The sequence below is a fragment of the Rhinatrema bivittatum genome, chromosome 6 (genome assembly GCF_901001135.1).
Source record: "Rhinatrema bivittatum chromosome 6, aRhiBiv1.1, whole genome shotgun sequence".
Lineage (NCBI taxonomy): Eukaryota > Metazoa > Chordata > Amphibia > Gymnophiona > Rhinatrematidae > Rhinatrema > Rhinatrema bivittatum.
The window spans coordinates 27,200,000-27,215,022 of NC_042620.1; the positions used below are offsets into that span (position 1 = coordinate 27,200,000).

Below are 15,023 nucleotides of genomic sequence, written 5' to 3' on the forward strand. Positions count from 1 at the left end.
ACTCAAAGAAGGTTACAATAAACTACAAACACTCAAACGTTTAAAACCTTTACTTGATCACAATAATTTTAGAACAGTTCAAGTTCTACTGTTCTCAAGCATAGATTAATGTAATGCACTATTCTTAGGATTGGAACAATCTACAATTCGACCATTACAAGTTCTTCAAAACACCACAGCACGTATACTAAACAAAAAAGTATGATCGCATCACACCGGTTTTGATCTCACTACACTGGCTCCCAATACAATATCACATTGAATATTAAGCCCTCTGCATCCTACATAGAACAATCTATGGGAAAGGAAGAGAATGGCTAAATGCTTCAATAAGATTACATACCCCTCAAAGAAATCTAAGATCAAGTAATAATGCTCTCCTATCTATTCCGACAGTAAAATCAGCACATTTAATACAAGTCAGAAACAGAGCAATCTCTCTTGCAGGGCCAAAGATATGGAACGTACTACCTGACAACCTTAGAATGCAGGAAAATGAAAAAACATTTTAAAAAAAGACCTAAAAAGTGGCTTTTTTGCAAAGCATACAATGAACAGAATCAGCAGAACCAGATGGCATAGCTAGTCAATTGTTTATCATTTATTTTATGATTTAATTATTTTGATGCACTGTAATTTGCCGATATAATTATTAGCCTGTTTTAATGTTTCACCATTGATTTTATGTATAATATAGTAGTTAATATTGTCTTTTAAAGATTTTATTTTGTTTCAGTGATCTTATGTTTATTATCATGGATATTTGTAAACTGTTGTGATGGAACCCCCTCTAAATGACGGTATATAACATTTTATAAATAAATAAAAACATGTCAACCCCTCTCTAGTTCCCAGGGACCATACCCGACTTCAATGAAGTATTTAAAAAGTCAGACAGTGATGCTGCCAGAACTTTGCTTAATACCCTAGGACATATCCCATCTGACCCAATAGTTTTAACCATTTTCAGTTTGTTAACTCCATAATTACATCCTTTTCTGAAATTTGCTTTGGGTCTCTTCCTTATTTTTGGTAGTTGTCTATGGATCTCCTTCCCAAATACTTAATAGAAGTATGTACTCAGTAATTCTACTTTGTCAGTTTCTAGACATTCCTCCATTCATACCTTTGTTTTTTTATCTGGGGAGAGGGGCAAAGGGGGTATACCATGATTTATTGAATTAACTGGTTTCTCCTCTATATTTTTGCTCTATTTCTGCTTTTCTTAACTTTTCCACATAGGTTCTCCTGCCTTCCTCCTTCTGTGATCTCTGGTAGGCTTTGAATGCTAACCTTTATTCCCTTATCTTTCCAGCCACCCTCAGGTTTTTTTTGTTTGGTGTTTTTAAAGCAGTGGCCTTTTTCCCTCCATTTCCCTTTATTTTTCCTGACAAATATCTGTTTGTTGTCAGACCAGAGAAACGCTAAGTTCCTCTGAGGCTGCATGATACTCAAAACACAGTACCATGTTGGGTTTAGTTCTTGGAAACCATCATAGTCTATTTTGGAATTTACATCCGGAGAAAAATTCATCACAAACTTTTAAGTAATCTGTGTGTAACCCTATCCCCAGGTGCACATTGCTACCTGATGTTCTCTTCAGGGCTGAAACCACTCACCAGCTAACTCTCTCAAGCTCTCTTACTCCCAGGGCCGGAATCTTTGTAGGATTTCAGGGCCCAATGTGACAGGGATGACTTACTTTACCCCACGCTATGGATGCTGTGAGTGCCAGCAATAATACACAGGAGACTCGGGATCAGTGTTCAAAAATTGAACTTAATTCCTTTAGGTTCCACAGGTGGCTGTTACAATTCTCCATCTGTGCAAGGGTCTCTTTACTTTGGTCCAGCAGCAAGGGAGACACTCATCATCTAAGCCTAAGGCTTGAATTAATGAAGTTCCCAAGAGGGCAGGCATAGCCTTGTTGGAATGGAAAACCCCCTTCCATCTGGCCAAAAATCTATCACACAGTCTTTGCATAGTATCCTCAAATCTCTCTCTTCCCACAGGCGAAGACTCCAAGTGAGGGTCCTCTGTTGTAATTTAATTTGGTCTTACTCACAGTTTTCCTCAGTCCTTCTCAATCTCCCTCACTTTCACAGATCCCAAGTTGAGACAGGATCCTGGAATACACAGCTCTAGATGTTGCATAACCAGGATAGGAAAAAGTGGCAGCCAAAATCTTCCTCCCAGATCTTCTAATAAAATGTCTTTGTAGCCCAAAAAACTGATATTAATATTGGAGTTTATTTATTTAAAACTTTTCTATACCGTCGTTTAGTAGTGCACCATCACAACGGTTTACAGTTGTTCCTTGCAGTGGGTCAGCACCTCTAGAGCAGGTCTTCCCTATCCCTGGGTGCCCGAAACATCGGATACCCCATGCCCTGGAGAGGCCCAAATGTCTTACAAGGCTCCCACCACGAAAATTGTAAAAACCTAAAAACAACCCAGAGGGAAAATCCCAACCAGCCAGCAAGTGGTCTGGAAAGGGAAAACCCTCCCGACCCTGGTTAGTCTTCCCAGGCAGGGTTTGCCTGGCTCTTCCGACAAGGCCTGAAAAATTCAATTCCTAAAAACCTCGACACTACCTCCCAACTCAAAGCTGCACTGCCCCCAGAACTCACTTTTTAAAAACTGCTTTTGTTAACTCTCATGAGGCAGACCATCCCAGCACCCTCAAAAGGAGGGGATGCATTTAAATGGAACCTCTCCTGTTTCCAACTTACAATAGATTTGTTTCTGAATATAGAAGTACCCAGAGCTTAACGGTGACGCAACCGAAGGGTTTGTCACATTTGAAATTGGGAAATTAATATTTTGCTTAATTTTATATGTTTTTTAGAATGATTAAAGGACTCCCACAATTCAAGTATTGATTTAAAATTGGTCCATATAAGATGATCTATGGTCCCGGAGTACATGCAAATAAGATTTACATTTGGGTGGATTTTTTTCTTGTGTACAACTACACCCAGTGATGTTTTTCTGTGTACATTTCAGTGACTGCCACTGTTTCTAGATCAGCTTCATTCACAGGGCCTCCAGTTCTGGAATTTCACTACTCACACTATGAGCGAATACTTGCGTACAAAGCTTTCCAAATGTTGTTCTTGTTTCCCTTTTCGTTTACTCCACAAGTGGTCAAAGCTTTACTGACCAAAGGACTTTAGTCACCCATCCCAGATGACACTAGTTTAAAGCCCTTCGCCCTAGGTCTGCCATTCTGTTCTAGATGACACTATGCCAACTGAACTATTTTGTGTAGTGTATGTTCACCCATAACATTATATAACTAAATATTAAGAAAAATATGGAAACAAATCCCCACAAAGCATTACTGTATAGTGTCTGGATTAACAGACATGAGACTTGTATTCTTTTGACTGCAATCAGGAGATGGCAGGAGCAGCAAATGGAAAAAGAATCTAATTTAAGGCTGATTTCTTGGTGGGTGAAGATTTAAAAAAAAACAAACAAAAAAAAAAAAACTTAAAACCATTTTTGAACACTATAACTGCATAGAATAATGTGGTGTTGAAGATCCAAGTTTACAAATGACCACTTTAGCCAAGCATATTACAGAGGATGAATTCAAGGCTTAGGTTAGATTTTGTGGTTCCATGCAAATTTAGTTGAAGATGGCACAGTGTCTAGGATGAACGCTCATCTCTTTCTACGACAAGGAACTCAGGGGTTATACTAGTGTTGTTTAATGCTGCCAATTAAAAAAAAAATACCATTCTTACAGAAAACAATCCAAATTTGCCTATACTAGCCAACTTATTCCAAGGAGAGGCACACTCACTTGATATGCTACCACTGAATGTCCTTCCAGTTTTTCTTCGGTACATTTTAACTGCTCCCATTCGTTACGTTCTGTGAGAAAAATACGGAAAGATATTTATTTATTTATTTATTTAACATTTTTATATACCGACCTTCATGAAAGAAATTCATATCAGATCGGTTTACAAATAACATGAGGGAAATAACAAAGTCAACCATATAACAAGAAATGAAAGTTACATATAACAAGGGGTATTAACCTGGAGGGCTAGGATAGCCGGAGCGATAGAAGGCATAACTGGAGAAATTAGATAATACAATAATATGAAGAGAAGAGGCATAAGTGTATAGGCTACACTTGACAGAGAGTTTAGATAGGAATCAGTGTCTGAACTAGTGAGGAATTGCTGGGTCTGTAGGTTAGGTGAAGGCCTGGATGAAGAGCCATGTCTTAAGTTTTTTACGGAAGGTAAGCGGGCAAGGTTCTAATCTGAGTTCTGTGGGCATCTTGTTCCAGATGGCTGGGCCAGCTGTAGAGAAAGTCCGTTCTTTGGTAGATGATAGGCGAGTAGATTTCGTTGAAGGGGGTTGCAGGGTGCCTTTATATGCTTCTCGGATCGGTCTGTCTGATGAGTATAATTTGAGGGGAATCTGGAGGTCTAGTTGTTGTTGGTTGTGAATGACTTTGTGGATTATAGTGAGAGCCTTGTGTAATATTCTATATTTTATTGGCAGCCAGTGCAGGTTCTGTAGTATGGGAGTGATGTGTGTTCCTCTGTTGGTATTAGTCAGGATTCTTGCCGCAGCATTTTGGAGCATCTGTAATGGTTTGATAGATGAAGTAGGGAGCCCGAGGAGAAGAGAGTTACAGTAATCTGTTTTGGAAAAGAGTGTGACTTGCAGCACAGTCCTGAAATCTTGGAAGTGGAGGAGGGGTTTGAGCCTTTTCATGACTTGTAATTTATAAAAGCAGTCCTTGGTAGTGTTATTGATGGCTTTCTTAAGATTTAGACGGTTATCAATGATTACTCCAAGGTCCCTTACTTGCGTGATCTGGGTGTTGCCTGCTGGTGGATTAATTAAGGCCGAGTGGTCCGAGGAGATGATTAGGAGTTCAGTCTTATTTGCATTCAGAACTAGATTCAAGTTGGTGAGCAGACTGTTAATAGATTTGAGGCAGATTTCCCAAAAGGCGAGAGATTTAAGGAGAGATTCTGTAATGGGAATCAGAATCTGTACGTCATCTGCATAGAGATAGAATTTTAATTTTAGGTCCGTAAGCAATTGACAGAGGGGCAGGAGGTATATATTGAACAGCGTGGGTGACAAGGAGGAGCCTTGTGGTACTCCTAATGTTGATTTGACATCTGGGGATTCGTTGTTATTGATTTTTACTTTGAAGCTTCTGTTACTTAGGAAGGAGTTAAACCAGCTGTGTGCCGATCCTGTTAATCCGATTTCTGCTAGGCGATTTAGTAGGATGGAGTGGTTCACGGTGTCAAATGCGGATGAAATGTCCAGGAGGACTAGGATAAAAGATTGACCTTTGTCTAGGCCCATGAGGATGTGATCGGCAAGGGAGATAAGTAGGTTTCTGTACTAGTCCAATAGTTGAACTAGTCCAATAGTTAATTTGAACTAGTCCAATAGTTAATTTGAACTAGTCCAATAGTTAATTTTTTAAATTCTAATTAATAAAAAACTGCAAAGAATAACCAGAGTCGAGACTGAATCTGTCCCCCAGATAAGCCAAATGTCACTCATAGTGTCACATATGGTGTCTGTTTTGTGATTTCTGTGCTAAGCAACTGTAAGGGCAGAGACCCATGCCAGAAAGAAGAAATGGAGAAATGACTTACCTGATAATTTCGTTTTCCTTAGTGTAGACAGATGGACTCAGGACCAATGGGTATAGTGTGCTCCTGACAGCAGTTGGAGACGGAGTCAGATTTCAATCTGACGTCAGCACTACATATACCCATGCAGGAAGCTCTGCTCTTCAGTATTCTCCTCGAAAAGCAATTGTGGATATATGAGTGTTTGAATAACTTGATTAACTTGAACTGGTTGATGTGAATTCTAGCTGGAGACTGCCAGTGCATTCAACTGAGAAATGCCGACACCCGGTAATTATGGGTGTCTTAACTAGGGGTAAAGCGTGGCTTACCCGTGCTTGTCTTGCTCTCGGGGATTGTCACTCGAGGTTTCCGAATTCTGAGACAGCCGTGGGCAGGATACTGAGTCCATCTGTCTACACTAAGGAAAGCAAAATTATCAGGTAAGTAATTTCTCCATTTCCTAGCGTGTAGCAGATGGACTCAGGACCAATGGGATGTACAAAAGCTACTCCCAAACCGGGTGGGAGGCTGCCCATGGCCCACTTAGTACTGCCCTTGCAAATGCTGTGTCCTCCCGGGCCTGGACATCCAGGCGGTAGAACCTCAAGAAGGTGTGAATGGAGGACCATGTCGCCGCCCGACAGATCTCGGCAGGTGGCAGCATCTTGGTTTCTGCCCAGGACACTGCCTGGGCTCTGGTGGAATGAGCCTTGACTTGTAGAGGTGGAGGCTTCCCTGCCTCTACATAGGCCGCCTTGATTACTTCTTTGATCCAGCGGGCTATGGTTGCCTGCGAGGCCGCTTCCCCTTGTTTCTGCCTGCTGTGAAGGATGAATAGGTGGTCCGTCTTTCGTATGGATTCCGACCTTTCCAGGTATCGGACTAGTAGTCTGCTGACGATAAGAAGGCGAAGAAGGCGAGAGTCTTCAGAGTCCTTATGCTCGTCTGGAGATGGCAGTGAGATAGTTTGGTTTAGATGGAAATGAGAAACTACCTTTGGGAGGAAAGAAGGGACAGTGCGTAGCTGTATGGATCCCAGTGTGAATCTGAGGAATGGTTCCCGACAGGATAGTGCTTGAAGTTCGGAGATGCGACAGGCTGAACACATTGGGGCGGATTTTAAGAGCCCTGCTCGCGTAAATCCGCCTGGATTTACGCGAGCAGGGCCCTGCGCGCCGGTGCGCCTCTGTTCAATAGGCCTACCGGCGCGCGCAGAGCCCCAGGACTCGCGTAAGTCCCGGGGTTTTCCGAGGGGAGCGTGTCAGGGGCGTGTCGGGGGGCGGGGCCGAGCGGCGCGCCATTTTCGGGGCGGGACGCAGCATTTCGGGGGTGGGCCCGGGGGCGTGTTTCGGCCTGGCCGCGCCCTCCGGAACCGCTCCCGGGTTGCGTCTAGGCGCGCCAGCGGCCCGCTGGCGCACGGGGATTTACTTCTCCCTCTGGGAGGCGTAAATCCCCCAACAAAGGTAGGGGGGGGGGTTTAGACAGGGCCGGGAGGGTGGGTTAGGTAGAGGAAGGGAGGGGAAGGTGAGGGGAGGGCGTTAGCGAATTCCCTTCGAGGCCGCTCCGAAATCGGAGCGGCCTCGGAGGGAATGGAGGTAGGCTGCGCGGCTCGGCGCGCACCGGCTACACGGAATCGGTAGCCTTGCACGCGCCGATCCAGGATTTTAGCGGCTACGCGCGTATCTACTAAAATCCCGCGTACATTTGTTGGCGCCTGGAGCGCCAACAAAAGTACGCCAATGCGCCATTTTTGAAAATCTACCCCATTGCCACTAGGAATGCAGTCTTCAAGGTTAGAAGCCGTAGAGACAGCGTGCGGGTAGGTCTGAAGGAAGCTCCCACTAGGAAGTCTAGTACTAGATTGAGGTTCCATAGAGGTACCGGCCACTTTAGTGGTGGTCAGATCTGTTTGACATTTCTCAGGAAGCGGGAGACGTCTGGGTGTGAAGATAGACTGATGCCATCCACTTTGGCTCTGAAGCAAGCCAACGCGGCCACCTGAACCTTGATAGAGTTGAGAGACAACCCCTTCTGTAAGCCATACTGCAGAAATTCCAGGATCGTGGGGATTTTGACTGTCCGTGGAAGTATGCCACGGTCTTCACACCAGGCTTCGAATATTCTCCATATTCGTATGTAGGTTAGAGACGTGGAAAACTTGCGTGCTCAGAGCAAGGTGTCAATCACTGCCCCCGAGTATCCACTCTTCTTCAGGCGTGTCCTCTCAATGGCCAGACTGTAAGAGAGAATCGAGTTGGGTCTTCGTGGAGGATCGGTCCTTGGTGGAGCAGATCCCTGTGTGGAGGTAGGGACAGGGGGCTCCCCTCCAAAAGTCTTTGCATGTCTGCGAACCACGGCCTTCTTGGCCAATCCGGGGCCACTAGAAGTACTAGCCCCCTGTGGTGTTCTATCTTGCGGATGATCCCGCTCAGTAGTGGCCATGGAGGAAAAGCGTACAGCAATTCTTCCTGTGGCCAGGTCTGGACGAGAGCATCGATCCCCTGGTCGCATGTGGGCCCTTGCCCATGGGATGACTTCTAGGGTCGATGTCATGAGGCCGAGGACTTGGAGTTAGTCCCATGCCGTGGGGTGAGCACCGTTCAACAGTTTTCTCAACTGGTCCATCAATTTCCTTCTCCTTGTAAGGGGAAGGACAACCTTGTCTTGTTGGGTGTTGAACCGGACTCCCAGATATTCTAGCAATTGGGAGGGCTGCAGGCAGCTCTTGGTTGTGTTGACGACCCACCCGAGATTCTGTAGTACATTCTTGACTCTGGTGGTCGCCTGATGACTTTCTTCTGGCAATTTTGCTTTGATCAGCCAATTGTCCAGGTACAAGTGTACAAGGATTCCTTCTTTCCTCAGTGTCGCTGCAACTTCCACCGTGATTTTGGTGAACATTCGAGGGGCAGTAGCTAGTCTGAAAGGTAGCTCCTGGAACTGGTAGTGGTGGTCCATGATCGTGAAGCGTAGGAAGCGCTGGTGGTCGTGATGGACCGGGATGTGCAGATAGGCTTCTGACAGGTCCAGGGAGATCAGAAATTCTCCCGGCTGTACTGTCCTTATCACTGAACATAGGGTTTCCATGCAGAAGTGTGGTACCCTCAGGTAGCGGCTGACAGACTTGAGGTCCAGGATGGGCCAGAATGTTCTCTTTCTTGGGGACGATAAAATAGATGGAATAGTGCCCTGTATTTTGTTGGTACATGGGCACCGGTGTTATATAGTCTCTAGAGAGAGCAATTTTGTCAGTGTGGTTTCCACTGCCGTCCTCTTGGAGGGGGAGTGGCAAGGGGATTTCACAAATTTGTCTGGGGGGATGCTGTGGAAGTCCAGATAGTATCCCTCTTGAATGATGGTTAGGACCCACTTGTCCGACATTATCTCGACCCATCTTTGGTAGAAGAGGGCAAGCCTGCCCTCTATGGCTTCTTCCTGTGGATGGGTCTGTTGATTCTCATTGTGCGGTGCAGCTGAGGCCTGGACCTGAGCCGGCTCCCCTCTTGTTGTGTTTGTTATGAAAGGACTGGCCCCTGCCTGCGGGGCGAGGTGCTTGGTATGTATTCTTGTATGGTCTGAAGCGCTGTGATCCTCTGCCCTTGGATGTTTCGGGAGAAGGACGATGGCTTCTTTTGTTCTTGTCCTCCGGTAGCCGAGGTACTAGGGATTCGCCCCATTTGTTGGCTAACTTCTCCAGTTCGCTTCCGAACAGGAGGGCACCTTTAAAGGACATTCTCGTGAGTTTAGTCTTGGAGGTCGCATCAGCTGACCAGCTTTGGAGCCAGAGTTGTCTTCTGGCTGCCACAATGGATGAGATGCCCCTGGCTGAGGTGCGCACCAGATAGGATGTTGCATCCGTGAGGAAGGATATCGCTGGTTCTAATGTTTCGACGGGCGAAGTAGCGCTCCTGGCAAGTGATAAGCAGGCACATATCACCACGGCACAGCAGGCAGCGATCTGTAATGACATGGCTGCATCAAATGACTGTTTAAGGATGGATTCCTGATGTCTGTCCTGGGCATCCTTGAGTGCCGCTCCTCCTTCAACTGGAATGGTAGTGCGCTTCGTGACAGCGCAGACCATGGCGTCCACTTTGGGGAACACCAGGAGTTCTTTGGCTGAGAGTTCCAGTGGATATAGGGCTTCTAGGGCCCGTCCTCCTTTGAAACTGGCCTCTGGAGCATTCCATTCCAAGTCGATCAGTTGTTGTACGGCCTGCAGCAATGGGAAATGGCGTGAGGCCTGACGGTGCCCGACCAGCAGAGGGTTTGTCTTTGGCTCCACTTTGGCGCTTGTGCCTGGGATGGCCAGCTCCTTCAAGCTCAGAGACACGAGGTCTGGTAACTCATCTCTGAAGAAGAAATGCATCATGGTTCGGTATGGTTCCGTTCCTGGGGGGATTTCTCCTTCCTCCAGGGAGTCTGGTTCTTCCTCAGAGGTGTCTGTATCCCCTAAGAGGAGGCTTTTGTCCAGAGGGAGCACATCTCGGGGAGGCTGAGAGGGGCCTGGAAGGTTTTGGTCTTCTGGTGGAGGCTGTGGCTGTGTCGCCGGTGGCACAGATTGTACCTGGACAAAAGTTTGCAGCCCTTTGAAGAATTCTACCCAGGAAAAGGTTCCTGGGTCCATATTGAAGCCAGCGGCATTCCCCGAGGGGCCCAAATGAGTAGGGGCCGAGCCGGGGATAGAGAGGTCCGGGGTACTGTCGTTGGTGGAGCCGGATTCCTCTACTGGCCAGGGAGGGGGGGGGGGGCCTTGTCCTGGTTCCCCCAGGGCCTCTTTGCACTGCAAGCACAGGCACAGGGCCGAAGCCACTTCGTGTTGTGCCGCTCTCACGTGGCAGGCTGGGCAGAGAGCTTGTCCCTTGGCTTTCCTGGCCGGTGGTGCCATGATTTGAGCGCGGGGGTTGTTCAAAACTCGTCTGTGCGCCTATATGCGCGCACCGGGAGACTTAGATATGCGCGCAAACTGCGGAAAATGTGCGTGCAAACTGCAGAAAATGTGCGTGCCACTGTGCGCACCAGCTTAATTTGTGCGCCCAGTGCCTTTGTGCGCGCCGCTGTGCACACAAGTAGTTTATGCGCCCAGCTCGCTGCTGTGCGCACGGCTCAATTGTGCGGACAATACGGCGATCAAGAGGGGGGGAGATGGTGCTGGCGACCATGCGGGCAAGATGGCGACCCCCCCCCCCCGGAGGGTCTCCACGAGGGAGGACCCTCGTACCGGATCAGGGTCTAGCCCACACGGGGCTGCTCAACCCGATAGGACAGACGCCAGCGGGCGATCTGTGCGGCTATCCGAACCTTGGAGACCGGAGACTAAAGAAAAGTTTTCTACCTTACCTTGTCTCGGCGCTTCCCGGTCTCGTGCGGGCAGTCTCCGGCTGCGGGGGGGGGGGGGGGGGGGGGGGAGAGGAAAATACCTTCCCCGCCGCGCTCGGTATTGCACCCGCTGCCTCTCAGCTGCTCCCTCCTGGGGGCTAAGTCCACACCAGGAACCGGCTACCGGACCGAGGCTAACCTCTGAGGGATCTCGGAAATCACCTCAGGAATTCTCGTCTGGGGGAGGGACCCTAAGGTATCACCGCAGGAGAGTGGAACTCGTCTTATCTCTACAAGATTTTGGAATTTTTTTTCTTCTTTTGGTTTGGATTTCCTAACGCTGTGCAAGCTTGTGTAAAGTCCCAAACTGCTAAAGAGATGGAGAAATACTGAAGAGCGGAGCTTCCTGCACGGGTATATGTAGTGCTGACTTCAGATTGAAATCTGACTCCATCTCCAAATGCTATCAGGAGCACACTATACCCATTGGTCCTGAGTCCATCTGCTACACACTAGCAGGTCGATACAGTAAGGCCGCATTAGAAAGAGTGCGGCAGTGCCGGGCGCACCCTCGTTCGCTGCACGCACAGTCCTGCTGACATACCGCTCGATACTCTATTTAAATTGCTTGCAAATGCAAGCCGCGTCTGCGAAGCGTTAGGCGAAGCGTTAGGCCCGCGCAACCCATTTTACTGTATAAGCGCTTAATACAGCGCCTATACAGTATCCTGGGTGCGCTGGTACCTGTCATTTCAACTGACATTTGAAATGACAGGTACAGGAAGTGGATGGTTCCCCCTCTCCCGAAGCAAGGCGCAGGGCAAAAATTAAAACAAAAGGGAATAAAGTGTAAAAAAAGTAAACTTACTGGCGGAAGCGAGTTCATCAAGACGGGAGCCGGCGGGCGCACGTGCTGTCATCGAGGCGGGAGTCGGCGGGCGGGTGGGCGCACGTTCATCCAGGTGGCGGCGGTGGGAGCTGGCAGGCGCGGGTTCATCCAGGCGGCGGCAGGAGCCGGCGGGCGCGCGTTCATCCAGGCGGCGGTGGTGGGAGCAGGGCATTAGAGACCGCCGACGTCACATGCCGTGACGTCAAACATCGTGACGTCACGCCTTGAGCGCCGAAATTGCACGGGCGTACACAGGCGTGCATTCATTCACTGCCGGCGGGGGCTGCTGGAGGCCGCTTTCGCCGCCAGCATCCATCCGCCTGGATGAACGCGCGCCCGCCGGCTCCCACCGCCGCCGCCTGGATGAACGTGCGCCCGCCGGCTCCCGCCTTGATGACCGCACGCCCGCCCACGTGGAGATGGGGGATTCGGAAAGTGACATCCAAGGTATTTATACCCATTTTAGGTTTTTAGGTTTTCTTTTGTGGGAAAGTTTGCAGTCTACCCTTAACCCTTGCCTCTAACGCAGGGGTAGGGGTAGGCGGTAAGCTAGCAGGTTAAACGCGGGGCAAAATGGCAGGGTAAAATAGCGATAGTTGGGGCGCGCGTTACTGTATGGGAGGGAATAGCTAATTCGCTCGTTTACATCTGATATACATGCCGCGTGCGGAAGGGGTTACCCAGGGATTTAAAGAGGCGGTAAGAATCTGTTAAAGGGGATTGTGTATCGCAGGAAGGGCTAACGCGGCCGGAAAGTGAGTAGAAAGCAGGTTAGGAGCAGGGTAACCGCGGCCGCACTTTACAGTATTGAGCTGTAGGAAAGGAGAGAATTTTTTTTTTTCCTGACTGGCTCTAAGCCTTGCACAGGCCAGTCAAGCATGCAGGAGGGAAAAAAAAGACCAGGCTGAAAACCTGAGTTATACGAACATAGTTTTGAACACATCTCAATATATGAGACATTTCCTGCCCACCCCCCTTCCCCCAAAGAGTTTTTCCAAGTGTTTAGAAGACTGGCAAGAAAGTTGGATAGTATTGGAATAAGCCAAAAAGTTGCAAATTAAGAATGGAAGTGACTGAGAGGCAGGACACAGAGTGGGGGTAAATAGAGTCCATACTGTTGAAGGCAAAGTAATCAGTGATATTTCCAAAGGCTCTCTACTAGTAATAATTATTTTCAATATCTTTATTAGCGATATTGCAGTTTGCATGCATATGATGAAATACAGCAAGTAGAATGATATGAGTCATCATTTCCAAGGACAAAGCAAGAAATAGTCTCCATAGCTGTACAATCTGCAGGCTGAATAGTGGATAGGAGCCAAGTTATTTGATAACTTGTGTATTTTATTTATATTCCAACTTTGCTTTGAAGTGGCTGAGATTGTATTCAGATTCTACAGGTATTATTTATTTATTTATTTATTTATAGTATTTCTAGACCGGAGGTTCCTGTATAGAATACATATCACCCCGGTTTACAAGGAACTCAAACTATCGCTTCATTTAGCGGTTTACATTGAACAAGGTTTACATTGCAACATGTTATAACAAATTTATAATGTAGAAAACGATTAGTTTTCTACATTATATTAGTTGGTATTAGTTGGTAAACATTATATTAGTTGGTATTAGTTGGTAAACAGTAACACACACCCTTATCTTTCAGCAGGCATCTTGTCTGACATGGCACAAGGAAGAATGATTGGCGTATGAGATCAAGCCAGTGTATATTAGACCCTCTTTAAAAGTCCAGGACCAGGCATTTAGCCTGGTCCATCTTAAGACAACCACAAGGGAACCCTGATTGCAGGGTGTTTCCTTGAAGAAGGGGATAAGATGCCAGGGCCCAAAGGGAAACGGAGGCCTCAGACAAGACTAGGAGAAAACAAGAACTCAGCTAAATAACTTGTGTGAGTAAATGGCTACATTTTTGTTTCCAGCACTGCTGAGGTAAACAGGCTTGTGTTTTAATTTTTAATTGTAATTAATAAAAACTTCAAAAGGATAGCCAGAGTCCAGACTGAATCTGTTCCCTGCTAAGCCAGAGAGCACAGTATCACAGGGAGGATCTGAGTTAGTTTGCTCTGTGACTGGGATCGAGGCGGAGTATCCAGCAGATGAGGGTTACATGGAGCAGGAACCATATAAATATTATTCAATTATTGCCCTCGTCCAGCACACTCAGACGACAACAGCAATGGGTCTCAATCTGGTCAATTGTTTCTGCTAATTGTACAATTGTTATATTTTATTTTGTCACTGTTCCGTGGTTTCAAGATCTAGATCCTAGGTGGAGTTGCAATGGGTTTTATAAAAAGTTACTGGAATTTGGTAATGGTCCTACTCTGTGGTTTTACGTTGTTATAAGTGTTGTGGTTACATTTGATTACAGAATTTTAGGGAAAAATATGCTCATTTGAGATAAAGCAGAGTTGCTTACCTGTAACAGGTGTTCTCCAGGGCAGCAGGATGTTAGTCCTCACACATAGGTGACATCATCAGATGGAGCTCCGATGTGGAAAACGTATGTCAAAGTTACTAGAATTTTGACTAGGCACACTGAGCATGCCCAGCATGCCCTATATCACAACTCCATGTGGGGTCCCTCTTCAGTCTTGTAACATAAAATTATGATTAAAATAAAACTTAGGAGAAACCCAACTATGCAGAGAGGCAGGCAGGTTTCATGAGGACTAACATCCTGCTATCCTCAAAGAAAACCTGTTATAGGTAAGTAATTCTGCTTTCTTAAGGCGAGCAGGATGGTAGTCCTCACACATGGGCAAATCCCTAGCTACAGGATACTCCCCAACAAAAAGGGGACCAAAAGACACCCAACCAGGTGCCAAGGGACACAACACAACCGGTTGTGTTTGTAACAAAGGGGGGAGACAGCCTGAACCCAAACAACAGGCCCTAGGCAGGGAGAGTTGGGTTCTACACCTCAAACAGGTTCCGAAGGACAGACCGGCTGAACCTACTGTTGCATCAGCCATCCCTAGACCAGACAATGAGATGTGAATGTGTGGAGAGAACTCCACGTCACAGCCTTGCAGACCTCCTCCATGGAAACTGTTCGCAAGTGGGCCACCGATGCTGCCAAGGCTCTGGAAGACTGAGCCTTGACATGACCCCTAAGATACAGTGCCACCTGGGCAAAACAAACGGAGATGCAATCTACTAGC

General features: G+C 47.1%; 1 protein-coding gene across 9 annotated transcripts in view; it reads right to left on the reverse strand.

Moving 5' to 3' along the window:
• LOC115093445 (actin-fragmin kinase-like) overlaps window positions 1-15,023 on the reverse strand; it is a 256,956-nt gene that overhangs the window by 206,969 nt on the left and 34,964 nt on the right. For all 9 annotated transcript variants that reach the window (XM_029605167.1, XM_029605168.1, XM_029605161.1 and 6 more), the window contains one exon: window positions 3,812-3,882. In XM_029605167.1, the coding sequence (XP_029461027.1) occupies window positions 3,812-3,882 (71 nt within the window). The remainder of the gene's footprint in view (window positions 1-3,811; window positions 3,883-15,023) is intronic.